This window comes from Pygocentrus nattereri, chromosome 1, assembly GCF_015220715.1.
Source record: "Pygocentrus nattereri isolate fPygNat1 chromosome 1, fPygNat1.pri, whole genome shotgun sequence".
Lineage (NCBI taxonomy): Eukaryota > Metazoa > Chordata > Actinopteri > Characiformes > Serrasalmidae > Pygocentrus > Pygocentrus nattereri.
In genome coordinates, this window is record NC_051211.1 from 4,299,115 (window position 1) to 4,319,058 (window position 19,944).

General features: G+C 39.7%; 1 protein-coding gene across 7 annotated transcripts in view; it reads left to right on the forward strand.

The window, feature by feature from the left end:
* Nucleotides 1-19,944, forward strand: part of thrb (thyroid hormone receptor beta) — a 254,206-nt gene that overhangs the window by 214,458 nt on the left and 19,804 nt on the right. For 4 of the 7 annotated variants that reach the window (XM_017721787.2, XM_037546462.1, XM_037546417.1 and 1 more), the window contains 2 exons: nucleotides 18,134-18,234; nucleotides 19,239-19,386. In XM_017721787.2, coding sequence (XP_017577276.1) covers nucleotides 18,134-18,234; nucleotides 19,239-19,386 — 249 coding nt within the window. Of the gene's footprint in view, nucleotides 1-14,377; nucleotides 14,858-18,133; nucleotides 18,235-19,238; nucleotides 19,387-19,944 lie in introns of those variants that run through there. The other 3 variants (XM_017721784.2, XM_017721785.2, XM_017721786.2) reach the window with 3 other exon arrangements.

The window sequence follows — 19,944 nt, forward strand, 5'->3', positions numbered from 1 at the left end:
CTTCTCATCCAACACCAGTGTCTGACCTCACAAATGCTCTTCTGGAAGAACGGTCAAAAATTCCCATAAACACTCCTAACCTTTGTGGAAAGCCTTCCCAGAAGATCTGGAGCTGTTATAGCTGCAAAGGATGGGCCGACATCATATTATACCCTGTGGATTAAGAATAGGATCTCACTCAAGTTCATATGCATGTGAAGCCAGACGAGCGAATACTTTTGGAAATATAGTAATATAAATAATACATATATATATATATATATAAGATCTAAATACTTTCTTCTGTTTCTTAAATAGTTTTTTTTAATATGTAGATGCAGTTTGAACTAATTTGGTATAGAATGGTTTGTGTACAACTGTGAACACCTGAAGAACCGTCTGAATGCATAAATGTAAAAATGTTTATGGGCTTTTAACGAACCTTTTGAAAATGGATCTATGCTGCACCAGTTAATCCAGTGTTGTTAGAAGTCATAGAGCCTTATTGGTGCTTTACAGAACCCTTTTTACTGAGAGTTAATACTGGAGCTAATTCTCCGGCTGGTGTCTCAGTACTGATCCTTAAACCAAACATTTGTTGGGTTTTATGTTGATTTTTCCACAGGAGGTGGCACGGGGCGCCTGTCCTTCCACAGATTCAGGGTCACAAGGTGCCGTAAGCTTGAGAGGCCCCGAGGAATCATGTTAGCATTTAGCTAAATCATTAACTTCAGTGCCTAAGCCAAAAGGTCTTAATCCCATAATGCCACACACAGCTTTTTGGACCGGTCACGCCATGGCTAAACGTCCAGAAGGGTGGGAGAAACCTTTAGGCTGGGTTTACACATTAAAACTCCCACGCAGTTCATAATTTCCATGCAGCTTCATGGCTCACAGCTTGTGTTTCCTCATACACTGGATTGCTTCGCTGTGAAGTCATTCTCAAAGTGTAATTTGTATATTTGTAGCATTTTTATCTTTAGTTGTCATTGCCAGCCTTGTTTCTACGCTCACTGTCCATCTTATCAGCTCCACTTACTGTATAGCTGCACTCTGTAGTTCTACAGTTACAGACTGTAGTCCATCTGTTTCTCTGATACTCTGTTACCCTGTCCTTCAGTGGTCAGGACCCCCATGGACCCTCACAGAGCAGGTACTGTTTGGGTGGTGGATCATTCTCAGCACTGCAGTAACACTGACGTGGTGGTGTGTTTGTGTGTGTTGCGCTGGTACGAGTGGATCAGACACAGCAGTGCTGCTGGAGTTTTTAAACACTGTGTCCACTCACTGTCCACTCTATTACACACTCTTACCTTGTCTGTCCACCTTGTAGATGTAAAGTCAGAGACGACAGCTCATCTGCTGCTGCACAGTTTGTGTTGGTCGTCCTCTAGTCCTTCATCAGTGGTCACAGGACGCTGTTGGCTGGATATTTTTGGTTGGTGGACTGTTTTCAGTCCAGCAGCAACACTGAGGTGTTTAAAAACTCCAGCAGCACTGCTGTGTCTGATCCACTCGTACCAGCGCAACACACACAAACACACCACCACGTCAGTGTTACTGCAGTGCTGAGAATGATCCACCACCCAAATGGTACCTGCTCTGTGAGGGTCCATGGGGGTCCTGAGCACTGAAGAACAGGGTAACAGAGTATCAGAGAAACAGATGGACTACAGTCTGTAATCAAAAGTCTAGAAATCACTGTTTTTAATCATATAAACAAATTACAGCGATTCTAACATATTTAATAGATTGATCCTGGATGATTTCACAGGCTTCAAGTCATTAGTAGGAAGTTAGGAAGCTATAAATAGCACTGAAGTGATGATAGATGTGTCCAGAGTGATAAACAGGGCTGTGGAAGACTCTACAATGCCCAAGAGTGCTGTAGAACTTTGAGAAGTTATAACAGCTTGACAAACAAATCAAAGCTGTTTATGGCCTATTTTATTTACAGAACCCTTGACATATTAAATAAGACATGTGAAAACATCTTCCACACTGCATAAGTTGCAAAATAGCAAAAAATATGAACACTGATTCCCAACTGTTGAACCTTAGTGTAGTTATGGAGATAATGAATGTAATCAGATATTTATAGTACATTATTTATGTGCTATGTAAATTGTATTACTTCGTTCTTGTTTACAGAACTCCTGATATATAAAATAAAGCAGGTATGAAAATATTCCACACTCACACTATGCAAGTTGCATATGAAAAAACAAAAATGTTAACATCGCAAGTGATTCCAGACCTTTGGACGTCAGTGTAGCTATTGAGATGAAGTGAGATTGTTGTTGGAATTGCTTCTGCATGCGACTCAGTCAGTCAGAAGGAAGGAGAACCATCATCACCACCCTGAGTGTGTTTGTATGTTTGACAGCCGCAGTGTGGAAGTGCCAGAGAGAATGACCGCCGTGTATATGATATCATGACCGCCTCGGCCTGCCATCTGCTCCACAGTGGGACCCATAAGAGACGCTGCCTCAGAGGAACACGTCTGTCTTTCCGACGGTTATTGGACTTGACAAATCCCGCTCTTCCAGCGCACCATTATGGTATTTGTTTTGTCGAGGTCTCAGCCCACATCAGAGACGGCTTCAGCCTGGACTACTCGTGCGGTTTGCAGCGCACCGTGTGTCACTCGCAGCTTAGAACAGCTGAAAACAGCTCAAAACAGCTGGAAACAGCTGAAAGCAGTATACCAAAACAATGGGAGGGACGAGGCCTGCGGCGCGTTAATCAGTGACAGATGAATAACGCCAGCGCGGCATCTTTGGTCTGGAGAGATGTTTATTAAAGATCGCGGTTCTAATCAAAGAACACTAACAATTTGGCATACAACACATCTGCTTCTGTGCTTTAATTAAGTGATACTTTTTAATCCCACAAACGGGGAAATTCCACCTCCTCATTTAACCCATCCGTGAAGTGAAACACCACATACACACTAGTGAATACACACACACTAGGGGGCAGTGAGCACACTTGCCCGGAGCGGTGGGCAGCCCTATCCACGGCACCCGGGGAGCAGTTGGGGGTTAGGTGTCTTGCTCAAGGACACCTCAGTCATGTGTTGTCGGCGCTGGGGATCGAACCGGCGACCTTCCAGTCACAAGGCCAGATCCCTAACCTCCAGCCATGACTGCCCCCAGATGTGGATAAAGGGCTCATTAAGTTATTAGGCTTTAGTGATGTGGATGTAGTTGATGTGCTTTTCTGAATATCCTGACAAAACACTGTAAACGTAGAACTGGTTCACAGACGGTCCTTCAAGGGTTCTTCAGTAAAGAAAATGGTTCTATATAGATCTGTGAACACTCAGAGAACCCTTTGGATGATTAAAGAGTTGCGTACATCGTTAAAGCATTCTTCAGATTGATGGAGAATGTGCTGTGGATGGTTCTATATAGAACCTTTTTGAAAAGGTGTTCTATTTAACGCCGAAGAGTGTTTTCCTACTCTTACGCTCTTGAAGAAGATGGTTTGTCAAGGGTTCTTTAGTAAAGAAAGTGGTTCTATGTAGAACCATGAACACTCAAAAGATCCCGTTGCATGGTTAAACGGTTCCTCAGACTGATGGAGAATGTGCTGTAGAGAGTTCCCACCAAAAAGGGTTCCACTATTGTTACAAGCTAAAGAAGTATTTTTAGTACTATATAGAACCCTTTTCAAAAAGGAGTGTATGATGTCAAGCCAGTAACACTGGTAGTTCCCTTTTTGATGCTGTATTGAATCCTTTTCAAGTAGATTCTGTATAGAAGCGTATAAAACATGTTATCCATCTGCCTGAAGAAATTGAATCATGCAGAAATCCTTTAATCAAGCAAAGGGTTCTTTGAGTGTTTGTGGTTCTTTAGAGCCATTTTTTTCTTGCAAAAGAACCCTTGAAGAACCATCTTTTTGTAGTGTAGAGTTGACACGATGCTACAATTTCTTTCCCAATACTGACATGCAAACTGATTATCAGTCACTATATTTATATATATTTATATTTACAGCATTTGGCTGACGCTCTTATCCAGAGCGACTTACAGTTAGATCATTTTACACAGGCAGGTGAAGGTGGTGTTAGGAGTCTTGCCCAAGGACTCTTACTGAGCTGATGTCACATTGTCCCATCACATTAACACAGGTGGAAGTGAGTGAAAATCTTAGGTGCGTACCTCCCTTATAGAATTTAAACACAAAGAATATATAAATATCTAAGAAGAAAAACATATATATATATATACACTGCTCAAAAAAATAAAGGGAACACTTAAACAACACAATATAACTCCAAGTAAATCAAACGTCTGTGAAATCAAAACTGCAACACTGACAATCAATTTCACAGCTGTTGTGCAGATGGAACAGACAACAGGTGGAAATTACTGGCAATTAGCAAGACACACTCAATAAAGGAGAGGTTCTGCAGGTGGGACCACAGACCACTTCTCAGTACCTTTCTGCTTTCTGGCTGATGTTTTGGTCACTTTTGAATGTTGGTGGTCTTTCACACTCGTGGTAGCAGGAGACGGACTCTACAACCCACACAAGTGGCTCAGGTAGTGCAGCTCATCCAGGATGGCACATCAATGCGAGCTGTGGCAAGAAGGTTTGCTGTGTCTGTCAGCGTAGTGTCCAGAGGCTGGAGGCACTACCAGGAGACAGGCCAGTACACCAGGAGACGTGGAGGAGGCCGTAGGAGGGCAACAACCCAGCAGCAGGACCGCTACCTCCGCCTTTGTGCAAGGAGGAACAGGAGGAGCACTGCCAGAGCCCTGCAGAATGACCTCCAGCAGGCCACAAATGTGCATGTGTCTGCACAAACGGTTAGAAACCGACTCCATGAGGATGGTATGAGGGCCCGACGTCCACAGATGGGGGTTGTGCTCACAGCCCAACACCGTGCAGGACGCTTGGCATTTGCCAGAGAACACCAGGATTGGCAAATTCACCACTGGCGCCCTGTGATCTTCACAGATGAATGCAGGTTCACACTGAGCACGTGACAGACGTGACAGAGTCTGGAGACGCCGTGGAGAGCGAGCTGCTGCCTGCAACATCCTTCAGCATGACCGGTTTGGCAGTGGGTCAGTAACGGTGTGGGGTGGCATTTCTTTGGAGGTCCGCACAGCCCTCCATGTGCTCGCCAGAGGTAGCCTGACTGCCATTAGGTACCGAGATGAGATCCTCAGACCCCTTGTGAGACCATATGCTGGTGCGGTTGGCCCTGGGTTCCTCCTAATGCAGGACAATGCTAGACCTCATGTGGCTGGAGTGTGTCAGCAGTTCCTGCAAGATGAAGGCATTGAAGCTATGGACCGGCCCGCCCGTTCCCCAGACCTGAATCCGATTGAGCACATCTGAGACATCATGTCTCGCTCCATCCACCAACGCCACGTTGCACCACAGACTGTCCAGAAGTCGGCGGATACTTTAGTCCAGGTCTAGGAGGAGATCCCTCAGAAGACCATCTGCCACCTCATCAGGAGCTGCCCAGGCGTTGTAGGGAGGTCATACAGGCACGTGGAGGCCACACACAATACTGAGCCTCATTTTGACTTGTTTTAAGGACATTACATCAAAGTTGGATCAGCCTGTCGTGTGTTTTTCCACTTTAATTTTGTGTGTGACTCCAAATCCAGGTCTCCACTGGTTAATAAATCTGATTATCTTATTATATCTATTATAATAAATCTGAAATCTGATTTTTGTGATTTTGTTGTCAGCACATTCAACTTTGTACAGAACAAAGAATTCAATGAGAATATTTCATTCATTCAGATCTAGGATGTGTTATTTGAGTGTTCCCTTTATTTTTTTGGGCAGTGTGTATATATATATATATATATATATATATATATATATATATATATAAATACACTGACTCTGAATATACACATTCACAATATACACAAGTATTTCCAATGTACAGTTGTACAGTAATAAGTTATTAAATAAAACTATGAAATGTGCTGTTTTTTTAATTGTATTTCACTTAGACTGACCTTCTGAAAGCAGTAATACTCAATTGGACCCTACAAGATGAAATACACAACTAACTAGTCAGAACTTTCAGGTAGTAAAGTTGGATTTTTGATATGCAAATTGGCTTCTCTCTAACGTTGTTCATTCTCATGTTCTCACTCTTAACAAAAGATGGTTCTTCAAGGGCTCTTCAGTAAAGACAATGGTTCTATATAGAACCATAAGCACTCAAAGAACCGTTTAAGCATGTATCATAAAAAGATTCTTCAGATTGATGGAGAATGCATTGTATATGGTTCTATATAGCACCTTTTTGAAAAGGGTTTAATGTAGAACCCAAAAAGGTTCTTTTGTTGTAATGATGTCAAGTTTGTAACAATAGAACTATTTTTGCTGTTATATAGAACCCTTTTTCCAGGAAAAGCTCCACACCTCACCGGCAGATGGTCTCTGGTGGATGGTTAATAGTACAAACTGCAGCTACAGGACAATAAACTGTAGCAGAAAAAAGGCAATAAGCATGCAGCTCATTTTATCCTCTACTCTTAAAGATTTTACCCTTAAAAATCAAATCTGAGCCTTTTTACTTTCCACACTCTCAGAAAAACAGGTGCAAAACTGTCACTGGGGCAGGACCCCTCTTGTAACTGGAGTGGGACCCTCAAGGGTCCATCAGTGAGTGAGTGCCTTCAGTCAGGGAACATAACTGAACCATAATCCACTGAAATGATCAGTTCTAAGCTGGACTGACTCCGCACACCCCGCCTCGCCTCGCCTCCAGGCTTTTACTCTACTGCCCTGCTTTAAGACATTCGGTTATGAACTTTACTCATGTAAAATATCTTCTGTTGCTGTAATGCTGTGATGTTCAGAAAATCCTGTGGAATTGAGTTCTGTGGATGTTGCCCAGCTCTAGTTTCAGTGTCCGTTTGTTCGATTCAGAGACTCAGACTCAGAGACTGTCTGCCGTGTGGTGTTACAGAGGGACGATGTTGTTGTTTGTGTTTGTTGAGTGAGGAGACTTCCCAGAATCCTCTTTTTAAGCCGGCTGGTGATGACTCACACAAAATCTGAATCAGTGCCATTTGCTTGAGAGCGTGTTTAGCACTGTTGAGTGACCGTTTATAAAAGCAGGCTGAGGTCATTAAGTAGGGACATGGATTTATTTGAATGACTTTTAGACTCTTTTGGACACTTCTCAGATTTGTCATTCTCATAAATGCATTCCCTTTTATTAGTTTTATAGATACTGAAGAATATATGGTAAATACTGAATCATTTATAGTAGTTAATGAAGAATTTATTGTAGATACTGAATAATTTATAGTAATGAATAATTTATAGTAGATACTGAATAATTTATAGTAGTTAATGAATAATTTATAGTAGATACTGAATAATTTATAGTAATTAATGAATAATTTATAGTAGATACTGAATAATTTATAGTAATGAATAATTTATAGTAGATACTGAATAATTTATAGTAGTTAATGAATAATTTATAGTAGATACTGAATAATTTATAGTAATTAATGAATAATTTATAGTAGATACTGAATAATTTATAGTAATGAATAATTTATAGTAGATACTGAATAATTTATAGTAATTAATGAATAATTTATAGTAGATACTGAATATATGTTAGTAGTTAATGAAGAATTTATATTATATTCTGAATAAATTATAGTAGTTAATGAAGATTTTATATTATATTCTGAATAAATTATAGTAGTTAATGAAGAATTTATAGTAGATACTGAATCATTTATAGTAGCTAATGAAGAATGTGTGGTAGATATGGAATAAATTATAGTAGTTAATGAAGAATTTATAGTAGATACGGAATAAATTATAGTAGTTAATGAATATTTTATAAAAGATACTGAATAAATTATAGTAGTTAATGAAGATTTTATCGTACATGCAGAGTAAATTACAGTAGTTAATGAATCATTTATAGTAGATACTGAATAATTTATAGTAGTTAATGAAGATTTCATAGTAGATTCTGAATAAATTACAGCAGTTATTGAATACTTTGTAGGAGATACTGAATAATTTATAGTAGTTGATGAATTTATAGTAGTTATTGAATACTGTACAGTACATACAGAATTATTTATAGCAGTTAATGTATTTTATAGTAGATACTGAATAAATTATAGTAGTTGATCAATAATTTATAGTAGATACTGAATAATCTATAGTAGTTAGTGAAATATTTATAGTAGTTATTGAATACTTTGTAGTAGATACTGAATAATTTATAGTAGTTGATGAATTTATAGTAGTTATTGAATACTGTACAGTAGATACGGAATAATTTTATTAAAATTTTATTAGAATTTCATAAATTTTCATAAAATTGATTAGAATTTTATGAATCAGTTATAGTAGATACAGAGAAATGTATAATAGATACTGATTAGTATAGTAGTAGTACAGTAATAGCTATTAGTCATTTTTGATAGCTAATAATTAGTGTAAAATGTCTTCATGCAGAACTCACTCAGAGATTACTGGACCACCCATGACATTACTTAATTAAAAAATAAAACTTAAAAGGAAAATATGACCCCCAGAAAGTGTTCGTTCCTGAAGCCGGTGTTTTTTGGCACGCCACCCCCAGGGGAGCAGATTATTCACTTAACCTCTGACCTCAACCGGACCTCATTAGCGGCAAGTTCCAGTCGAAACACTCTGTGTAGATACAGCCGCTTTTTTAGTTAGTACATTAACCAAAATCTTTAATACAGGAGGACATGGTGGACACTTTACATTAGTTTGGTATTATATCCCAATGCACTGGATTACATTTACATTTATGCCATTTAGCCAAAGCTCTGATCCCAGGTGCTTTGTTTCCTACTTGGAAAAAAGTGTCTTTAAGCTAGTGAACATTAGTGAACATTAATAATAATAAATAATAGTGCATAATTACCCCCAAACTAATTCACAGGCACAGGAGTCAATGCTTCCATATTAAAGACAGTACATTATACACAGAAATTACATTTAATAAGTGCAAGATTCGAGTTTATTAAATACATATCTGTTTAAAAATTGCAAAAAATTGCATGTCTTCTTGTGAAGTTGTCTTAAATTTAATAAGCATATCTAATAGTTTTCAATATAAGACTTTTAAAAATGTTACATTTTATAAAGGACTGTATGTATTGAAATTGTTTTATTCCACTGGCAGATCATTTTGATTCTATTAGACATCATTTTTTGGACCAAGGTCTGTAAAGCCACCTTGGGTATGAGAAAGGCGCTGTATAAATTAAACCTATAATTTTTATTTTTATTATTTTTAATAATTATTAACAAGCAAAACTGTCTGTGCCAAGATAAAATGACTCAAATGTTTAGAAATAGGCTACATAATTATAATGTGTTCATACAGCAATCTTATTATGTGAAATATGAGATATCACTGCTGTCGTAAACAAAACCTTGTATCTCTAATTTTTGTCATTTTTCAGTTTGTGACAAAATTTGAAAAAGACTGTTGGTCTTTACATTCTTTGTAAATTTTATGATGATTGGTCCAAAAGAAACGGCCCAAAATGACTTGGAAAAACGTCTGGTTCCATTGACTTGCATTAAAAGTAAAGTGTGTTTTTTCCTTCTACTGTAAAATTACCATTACCCTATATATATATATATATATATATCATGATCTGATGTTTTTGTATTTGGATTTGTCATGCAGTATTTGACATCTGCCACTGCTGATTAACAATGACACATTAACCGTCCGAACAAGATAATGCATTTCCAAGAAGTCTGTCCAGATTCAGTGATCCTTAACCGAGACTTGGCTGTTTTGTTCAGAGCACAAAAACCTAAGACCGCCTGGACTTAGCCCGACAGTCTGAGGCTGGAAAAATCGTCCTGTTAAGACGGGACTTAGCGGGGCGGTTCAGGGCATTTCATTTTGTCATATCTTTTCAAACGTTTAAGCAGATTACAACCGTTCAGGATCTAAACGAGTATGCGGTTCTTGCCCGTGTTGTGACAGAAGACCGCTTATCCCAGTGCCATTCCTCTGTGACGTTCTAGGAAGCTGGTAAGATTACCGCCAAAATTAATAATCCTATTGATCAGGACCTCCTGCCACTACAAAGGGGATCAATAAGGGAGGCTTGTTAGTGGTGGGGTGTCGTCTCCCACGTATTGATATGTAATTGACTAATAAGGAGGAAGAGTCGCTGGCTGTTTGTGTGGAGCAGCACCTGCACTAAAGAGTCTAATCTGACAGTAATTATTGTTAGGTGGGGTGTTGGAGTCCTGTGGGGACGGGACGGATGTTTTGTTTGCTTTCCCTCAGCTCACCCTGAGGCCTTCAAGGGGAAGGTGGCCCAAGCAGCATGTCCTTTTCAGGTAACACCAAGTCTCTGGGGACATCTGGCTCAGGAAGCCATGTCAAGCCAGGCCCTATCCCCAGTGCAGCGAGGGCCTGCTATCTGAAAATTGTACATGACCAGCTTTGAACCCCTGAGACCTTACGTGATCGATCAGGGAGGGAATAAATGGGTGCAAAAGCCCGCTTGTAGGTCCACTATGCCCAGGAGCTGCCGAACTGAGCACACGGCTCCTGTATTGACCGCAGTCGCACACGGCTGGACTACAGGGACACATGTAGTGCTTCAGAAGGGATGTTGTGGAAATATTCAGTTAGGCTTTGCTTGACCTTTGTGGTCTTTTTTGAGCTCGATCAATAGACGAAAGGAAGGCGATCCTTGGCTTGGATGTTTGGACAGTACTTTAGAGTGGTCCTAGATAGCCTTGAGTAGGTAGTTGAACATCTACAGTAGCCTGCAGGACGTTCTGCCTGAAGGTAAGCAAAATATTTTAATGGATAACTATGAAGACGTAGTTGCCAGTTTCTGTGTTAAACGTTATGAGAGATGTGGACGACTCATGGCAGCGACTCTACTACTGATTAATTAGCTGATTGCCGTTTTGAGTGACTGCGGATGGTCAGCCCTAAATTAGAATAATGGTCTTAAGCGCTGAGATGTCCAAGCCTGTGAGAAGGTCAATTGAGTAGCTAAGGCATTGTCCAACTCCTAATCCATGCATCCTGTAGCTAATAGAGTTATGACAGCTGGTGCAACTGGCCGGTTCACTGCCCCAAAGAGATGCTGCTGGAAGCCGAGACTCATGAGGAATATAGTTTTGCTTTTTTTCTATGTTCATTTAGATTTGCTTGATTTCAAACAGCTCCCTCTTCAGTGTTTTGTCTCTTTTTTTTGTCTCGAACACGGGGAAGAATTTCTGCTTGATTCTCTGAGGGAGTGGCCAGTGTTTGTCGGCAAAATGGCATGTCTGAAGTTGTTTGTCTGGTGAAGTGTCTTGCAAAATACCCCGAAAGATTAAAGCTACGTTTGAGGACATCACCTCATCAAAAAGTTAAACTGGCATCAGCTTCTGGTCAGGAGCAGATTTGCCTCAGAGGCCCTGGCTATAAGCAGCTGGTACATGCTGATCGCTTTAGTGTCTTATACGTGGCTGTCTGGACCCACCGGCACAGTTTCAGTCATGTTCAAGGCTAATTTGTTGTTATTGTTGTGGTTGTTGCAGTTGTGAGTGTTTGAACAGCTTTGGTCCAGTTCAACTGTTAGAAATGAAGGTTCTGTTCAGGCACATTTTTGGTCCGTCAAGGTACAAACAGTGTAAATGTTCCTTCAAAGGTTCTACAGTGGTTCTAATGTCTGATTGTGGAGCTTAAATCAGTTCCTCCAGGTGAAAAGTTGGTATTTGTTCCTTTTCATAACCGAATGTTTTAAATCAGAGCAGTAGAGTAAAAGCCTGGAGGCGAGGCGAGGCGGGGTGTGTGGAGTCAGTCCAGCTTAGAACTGATCATCTCAGTGGATTATGGTTCAGTTATGTTCCCTGACTGAAGGTTCTGAGATGGAGCCTTGAGGTTCCCACCCCAGTGACGAGAGGGGGACTGCCAGAGTGACTGATTAGTACCTGTTTTTATAAGAGTCTAGTTTGTTTTCTCAGCCTGTATTTCTGTAGGCCCTCTTTCTATCCTGTATTTATTATAGATGTGGGTGATGGAAAAATAGTATGTCACGATACCTTTCACAGTATTTTTACACCAAAGCACTGTTTTATACAGTCAAAAACTATGAATACAGTGTTTCTTTTAAGCATTTTACATACTGCTCTGCAGTAAATCCAATTAAACAATTAAAAATCAATTTAATTTATAATAATTCATTATAATTTAAGTGCACGTGCAGTTGGTCAGTGTTTTTTAAGTGTTATTCAGATGTGCACATTATTTATGATGAGAAAAATGATCACTATAACAATAAAATATCATGTTGCTCACCCCAGTTCACTATATATTCAGATATAAGGTTTTAGGCGTCTAAGCAAATTTAAACAGTTGACCTCAGCAGTGAGTTTATCACAATATACATTAGAATAAAGTCGTATTCATAATTCAGATAAACAGAAAAACTATAAAAAGTAACTAGAATTTCTCGGGTCCATATTTTTCCTGGACACCTTCACAGCCGCCACAGAGACTCGTTAATATCATCAATTACATCATGAGCTCAATTTACTGAGCACTGATTGGTCAAACCAGGAGCTGCTTTTTAACTGCATATAATACTGGACTTCCTCGAGGAGAGGCTTGGAGATGGGTAAACAAACACACCAACGTCCAGAACATCACTAGTTATTATTCTTATATATAATATATATAATCATTATTAATTAATCATTTATACATTTTGTTTATCCAAATATTAACACTTTTCTCAGCAAATAAACACAAACTACACAAATAAATCGATTTTGTAAATGTTCCTAAGATTTCCGCACAGTACTGTACTTCTTATTGGATTCTGTTCAATGATAAACATCTACATATAACAAAGATATAATGTAAAATTTTTTAATCATGATTTTTTCTATATTCTGAAAGCCAAGAACACAAAATTTGAGAAATTCTAGTTCTTTTAGGTCTTTTTAGATACGCTGAGTGTATACAAATGTATTGAGAGTGGATGTGCGTTTTCACACAAATTGAGGTTCCACTTAATGTTACAGTAACAGTGTAAATATAGTGTGAATTTACACAGTCCTGTGCAAAAGTTTGGGCGCAGTAGGTCAAATAGTAGGTGGCATGCTTTGTTGTTGTTGTGTTAAAAATACGTGCACATACTCTACCTCACTGGAAGGCGCAGTCATTCTACTGAAAAAATAAAATACAACCTAAAAAATGGACTGTGAAAAAGTTATGATACATTTCAAAATTTGTGCATTTTCCAATATGTGAAATTCAGCAAACAAACAGGAATTCTACACTAAAATTGGCAGATTGTCATATTCAGGCGTGTTCTTTGTAGAGGAGGTGCTAACTCGAAAACCAAGAGCAACATGAATTTGATTTGGGTTTTTATACAGTAGCGTGGATTATTTAAAACCATTTATCTCAGCAGGAATTATGATTTACTTGTAAAAAATCGTGTATTATTAGAATAGATGCTTCAATATAGTGAAAATATCAAAAATGAGTGGATGTGTTTGCTTATTGTCGCTCGAATCAACAGAAACATGTCAATTTAATACAGTTTAAATGTCACTAAAGAACACAGCAGATGATGACATGCATGTTTGTGTCGGTTACCTTTTCATTGAACCGTCTGAAAAACGCTGACTGAATTATAAAAAAGCATGTCCTTTTTTTCTTGGAAGGAATTGAGTAAGAATAAGGCCGATCCCAGCAAATGAAGATCGGTACTACATCAGAGTAAAGCCCAGAGGCGGCTTAACATATGCTGAGCATGTCACAAGTGTCCGCTCTGGATAATCCAGAATAACATCAATATGGTTTAGCGCAGATTAGCGTCACATGAGGTCATGGAGCGCTTCGTATTGGAAATCAATACCTTTCCGGGTAATGATGCGCCCGGTCGCTTGATCCGGCGACTTTGGCTTTTGGGGATTTTGACACTAATCCTATCATCTCAACCAAGATTTTGTCAGTTACAGATATTAATACTGATAATAAAACTCTCTTATCCACTTATAACAGCGTAGCGTCTTATTAAAGAGTAGCGTGGGCTGGCTGGGCCAGCCGGGCCGGCCGGGCCGGCGTGCGCTGTAGCGCTGAGTTGCTGGGTTTCACTGTGGCGGCGTGTTGCGGTGAAGACGGCTGGTGAGGAACGTCTCTAATCTGAGGGAGCATCACCCCTGTCTGCTGCACTTCCAGGATTTGTCCAGAGTCAGATTAGAAGAGCGTGTAGTCATAAATCTTCCTTCCAGTTTGGCGGGGCGAGGGGCAGGTGGGGCAGGTGGGGCGGGCGCGCCTTCCTCCATATATAAGTCCTGATGTCCTCTGGGCACCTTTCACGCCGTTCGCTTCATGGCTGCTCAGCTTTTTGCTGATACAGCGTAAGCGTCTTAATCGCCCAGAGGCGCCAATGACCGCAGTTGTGCTGATTTCTTTACTGTAGCTTAATGTTGCGATTTCTTTTGTGGTGCTAACTTAGTGCTCCTGCTGTTGTGCCTTGATAGACTGTAGTAATGAATTACTGTATGTCAGACATGTACGAGCTGCCCCACGGTGCCAACGGGGGCTACACGGTGCCGGGTGGAGGCGAATACTGTATGTATGGTGGCGAGGGCCCTGCTTTCGGCCACTGCGAGCCTCAGCCGCTTCACCACCACCCTCCCTGCATGGAGCAGGCCTGGCCTAACAACCAGCCCTACGCGTGCGCCTATGCGGGCAGCAACAACGTCTTCAAGAGCGAGTTCTGCAGCATGGAGGTCCCGCTCAGCCACTACCACCAGCCCGACTACTTCTCCGACAGCAGGCCAGACTTTGCTCAGATGCAGTGGATACAAGCGCCGCATAAGAAAGGTACAGGGAGGGCGCGCTGGTGGACGGAGACAGGATGCAATAGAGGGTGTTCCAGGTTGTCGTTAACTGTCATTGACCTGTCGAGGGGTAACTTCAAAACGTTCTCACAGCGTCTTGTGATTCTATAAATTTTGTAACTTTTATATACATATGATACATAACAGAGGGTGTTCCAGTTTGTTGTTAACAAGATAAAGTCCTCGGTTAAACCCCTTAAGCTCCATCGACCTGTCGAGGGGTAAGTCGTTAGTTTCGTAGCACTTACAGAAGAATTGATTGGTTTTTGCATGAATCATATCGTCCTAAATAACCAGCGCCTCATGCGCTCAGTGCAGCGCTTTATTTGATTTCGTGTCGTTTAAACCGGTGATTCATTTTTCATGAGAATTTAACATTCAGTTTGATTCATTTAAGAGCAAATGATGTTATTCGTGCTGCAACGTTAACATGTGAAATGTACTGATAGTGTTCGGAATTAATTAATAACGGCCTAAATGAATGGCTAATGTGGTGTGTTGTCCACTCGTTGTCCACGTCTCTTCTTTCGGTGCGGGAGCTGGACTTGCAGCCGGAGATTGTTAAAAGTCGACTGCTTGATTAACATTTTTGTTAGATCTTTATGAAGACTGGATTTATGCAAGTGACTGTGTTGATTTCAGCTGTTCTGCACTGGGTCAGTAGCTCTGCGGTGGATTAGCCCAGTTTTTGGTCCATGCTGTCTGAATAGTGTCACTCTGTAAAAGTAACAGAGATAATCTCCTCCTCATGGTGATATAATGGATGTTAAGCCTTGGTGTTTATGAATTTGACTCGATGCCTTCAGTACAGGCGTTGTGTGTTGTGTAATGCCGCAAAGTCACCTACAGCGACGTGCTTAGCAGCAAAAGGACAAGAATAGAAGAATCCTTTTAGACCTTTTTGGATCAGATAGGAATGTCCTGACTTTAATTAATTGGTGTATAATTAGCTCATTAGTTGACCTCCTGCTGTGTTCTTTTTTGGCGTGGATTAAAAAAATGGTTTAATTCACGGTGGACGCTCAACTTTTACATTCAGCGAGACGAATTCTTCACTGGTTCTGATCCTAATCACCAGAACCTTCACCTATGAGCTACAGCTGTCACAGTCAAATGCAGATCAGCACTGAGTTTCGTGTAATTGCTGACGACACTGTGAGAAATGAAGGTTCTGTTCAGGTACGTTTTTCATTCATCAAAGGTACAAACAGTGTAAATGTTCCCTCAAAGGTTCTGCAGTGGTTCTCAGGTCTGATTGTGGAGCTTAAATCAGGCTCTCCAGGTGAAAAGTTGGTATTTGTACCTTTTCATAACTGAATGTTTTAAAACAGAGCAGTAGAGTAAAAGCCTGGAGGCGAGGCGGATCACAATCAGACCTTAGAACCACTGTAGAACCTTTGAGGGAACATTTACACTGTTTGTACCTTGATGTACGACACATGTACCTGAACAGAACCTTCATTTTAACAGTGTAGAGGGTGCATTTGCTTATGTTCACTTAGAAAATCAACAGCAATATGGAATTTGGGGTTTATCTACAGTAGTGTGCATTATTTAAAACATGTATCTCAGCAGTAATTATGATTTATTATATATATTATATAAGTCATATAAGAGTAGAAGAGATGCATCAATGCAGCAAATAAAACCAAGAATTTCATGTTTTGAATAAAGCATTTGTGGCCTGGTTCTCATAGATGCTTCCAGCCATTGCATAGATTTGTAAATTCCATCAGCAGCGCGCCTGATTTAAAAGTATTGATTAGTGTACCCAAGTATTGGGTGATGGCTACTAATACCTTCCATGCATGAAAAGAGGTCTGGAAATGGTTGAACTGAACACATTTACATGCATAAAATCACTGCTTACTTACTAATATTATTATATTTTTTCTAATATTAGCATATATCTAAACAAATAAGCACTTTTTAACAGTTTTTTTTAACAGGAATGGAGCTCCAGTGCCACAGTGCTGTAAATATGTAGCCCTGCCTGTTGGTTCTAGTGTGTATTGATCTTCTGGGGTTTGCCTGGTTATTGTAGAGCGTATTGATTGGCAGGCACGGCTGTTGGGGCGCAGACAGAGGAACAGAAGGCCCAGGCTTGCGGGGGTAATGGCCTGTCTCTGACCTCCTGCACTCTTATTGATCACAAACAGTATCGATCCTGGTTCCGGACGCTCCTCAAGACCAGTTGCAGCGTGAGCTCCGGGGATTTGGCTTAGTTCGCCGTTGTGCTGTTTGGCTGAGCTGCCCTTCATGTGCGAGTAGGCCGAGCGTCCAGATGAGACTCGGTGCTCTTGTATTGTGTGTTCCTAATAATATTGACTTATTGACCCACTTCTCTGACTTTTTCTCTCTTTTTTCTGTGCGCTCGTCTGTTCTGGGGTGAACAGCACTGCTTTTGTTTATTTCTATTAAAAGCATGATTCCCAACAGGCCACGAAGTGAAGTGCTCCAGTTATGAAACGGCTGACTGGAATGTGTTTACTGTTTTACATGGGTTTAATACACATCATCGATCCTTCCAGCTTTGCCCCAGTTTCTCTTCTAACAACTGCACCCCTGCAGTTTACTTATCACTATCATATATCAATCTATAAATATATATATATAGTTGATAGAAATGTAGTTACATTAACGTACAGTGCCATTGAAAAGTTTGGAATCACTTTTTTCATATAAATATGATCATTTATTTTATATGCAGTAACATTTCATACAGTGCAGATGAAACAAAAAACTCCCAGGTATTTTGGCAAGAACAATAAGTTATTAAATAATTAATAAACAATAAGTAATGTAATTATCTGTTCACAGGAATTCTTTGTCGTTTTCTGCCTTGACATTTGTCACTTTTGTATTATTTTTGTATTTTGTTTATTATTTAATATTATTTAGCATCATGCAGTCAATTATTTATTTATTTATTTTCTTATGAATTATATAAACGTGCTTTTAATTCTTCTTCTAGCGTAAAAACTGTTCATTAAAAAAAAATGTTATGTGTTATTTACCTTCTTGAGTTAAAAGTTTAAATATTATAATATTGTATTGTATTGTATTATAATATAACACAATACAATACAATATAATATGTTACATTATAATATTATATTAAATATTCTGATTTTTCACAGTGTACCTTTTGGACAGTAGTGTATATTAAAATTAGGAGCATTTTTTTCTTTGTGTTACGTCTGCAGTATAGACATTATTCTGATTGTAGATGTTTGTAATGTATGTTCTATATTTTCAGGGTACATACCAAGTTACCTAGACAAGGACGAGCTTTGTGTAGTGTGTGGGGACAAAGCGACAGGATACCATTACCGCTGCATCACCTGTGAGGGCTGCAAGGTGAGCCCTGAGTCTCTGCTCCGAACACAAATACTGCACAGCAAGGAAAACTGATTAAAGCTGTTTATCTCTAAATACAGAAGATTAAACACATATAAACATAAATTCAGTGAACAGTGACAGAAATGTGTTGTTTTCAGTACCGTTATGAACATGTAGGGTAGGAGAGCACAGGTTTGGTTCTGGATGACTTGCTGCACTGTAAATTGTAGTTATATATTTATAAATCAATTATAAAGGTATAAAATGTTGATATCTGTCTTTCCAGGTCATGGAAGTGATAACAGTATTACAGTAGGGCTGCATGATATGATTTTATATACACTAATTCCAACAAGCGACAACTAAAGTAACAAATGCTGCGGTGAAATGGCATCAAAATGGACAAAAGCTACATAGAGGCTTTATAACACCTGTATAAGCACTGGATAACATATTTTAAAGCGATGCTGGAGTATTTATGAACAGTTTATACCAGTAATCACAGGACGACATGAGGTGTTTTATGAAGTAAATGACATTGTATTGACATAAGAGTGCCTTAAACTGAAGTGATGGACCTATTTGTGCCATTCATAACACTGTTATAAAGCATTATTCACAAGTCATGGAACAGAGGCCTAGTTATAAGCACAGTATCAGTTCTGGGCATTTCTACCAAAGTGTAGCTTCTATTAAAGAGGCCTTGAAAGGCTGCAGAAATCTTTCATAGACCTGACACATGTTCTTAACAAGGCCTTCAGAAGGCCCATTCAGAACGATGCTTCATAACAGTGTTATAAATGTAATGTTCCACTTTAAGGCCCCTTATAGCAATACAATGTCTATTTACTTTATAAAGTCATTTACTAAAACAACTGTCATTTTGTGGTCACGGGCATAAGTCATTCATAAACAGTCCATTGTTGCTTTATAAATACCTTATTCAGTGCTTATAAGTGTGTTATGAAGTGTCACCTACACTTCATTTTTCATCTTCCCTTTATCTCCTTTGTTTTCTGAAGGGTTTCTTCCGGCGCACGATCCAGAAGAACCTGAACCCGACGTACGCGTGTAAGTACGAGGGAAAATGCGTCATCGACAAAGTCACGCGGAACCAGTGTCAGGAATGCCGCTTCAAGAAGTGCATTGCCGTTGGCATGGCGACCGACTGTGAGTGTTTGCTTTTGTCATGATGTGGTGATAAATTAGGGTGATGTTACTGTAAAACAGCACTGTGACACACTTTCCTGTACCTCTGTGACCCAGTCATGCCTGCACGTCGCGTAGCTCCGCTGCTCAGACAGGCCAGCGCTCGTCACATCCGGTGACGTTCAGAGTTCAAAGTGTGGGAATCTTGATCCGTGTGGGATTCGACTGATGTTGACAGCGATTGACAGAAAGTCAGAGTCACTCAGCAGCTCTCATTAAACACAGTGATGAGTGATTCAGCCTGATATTTGAGCACAGCACCACTGTGAATGATTCAGCTCTCAATATTAATAATAATACAAATAATAATCTGTTTTTTTATAGTAGATGAATAAATTAGACCCAATTTCGCTTTACATAGACTAAAATGAGAAAAAATTGAGGACATACTCCGATGAGGCACAACATGATGACCACCACCTTGTTTCTACGCTCACTGTCCACTTTATCAGCTCCACTGACCGTATAGTTTCACTCTGTAGTTCTACAGTTACAGACTGTAGTCCATCTGTTTCTCTG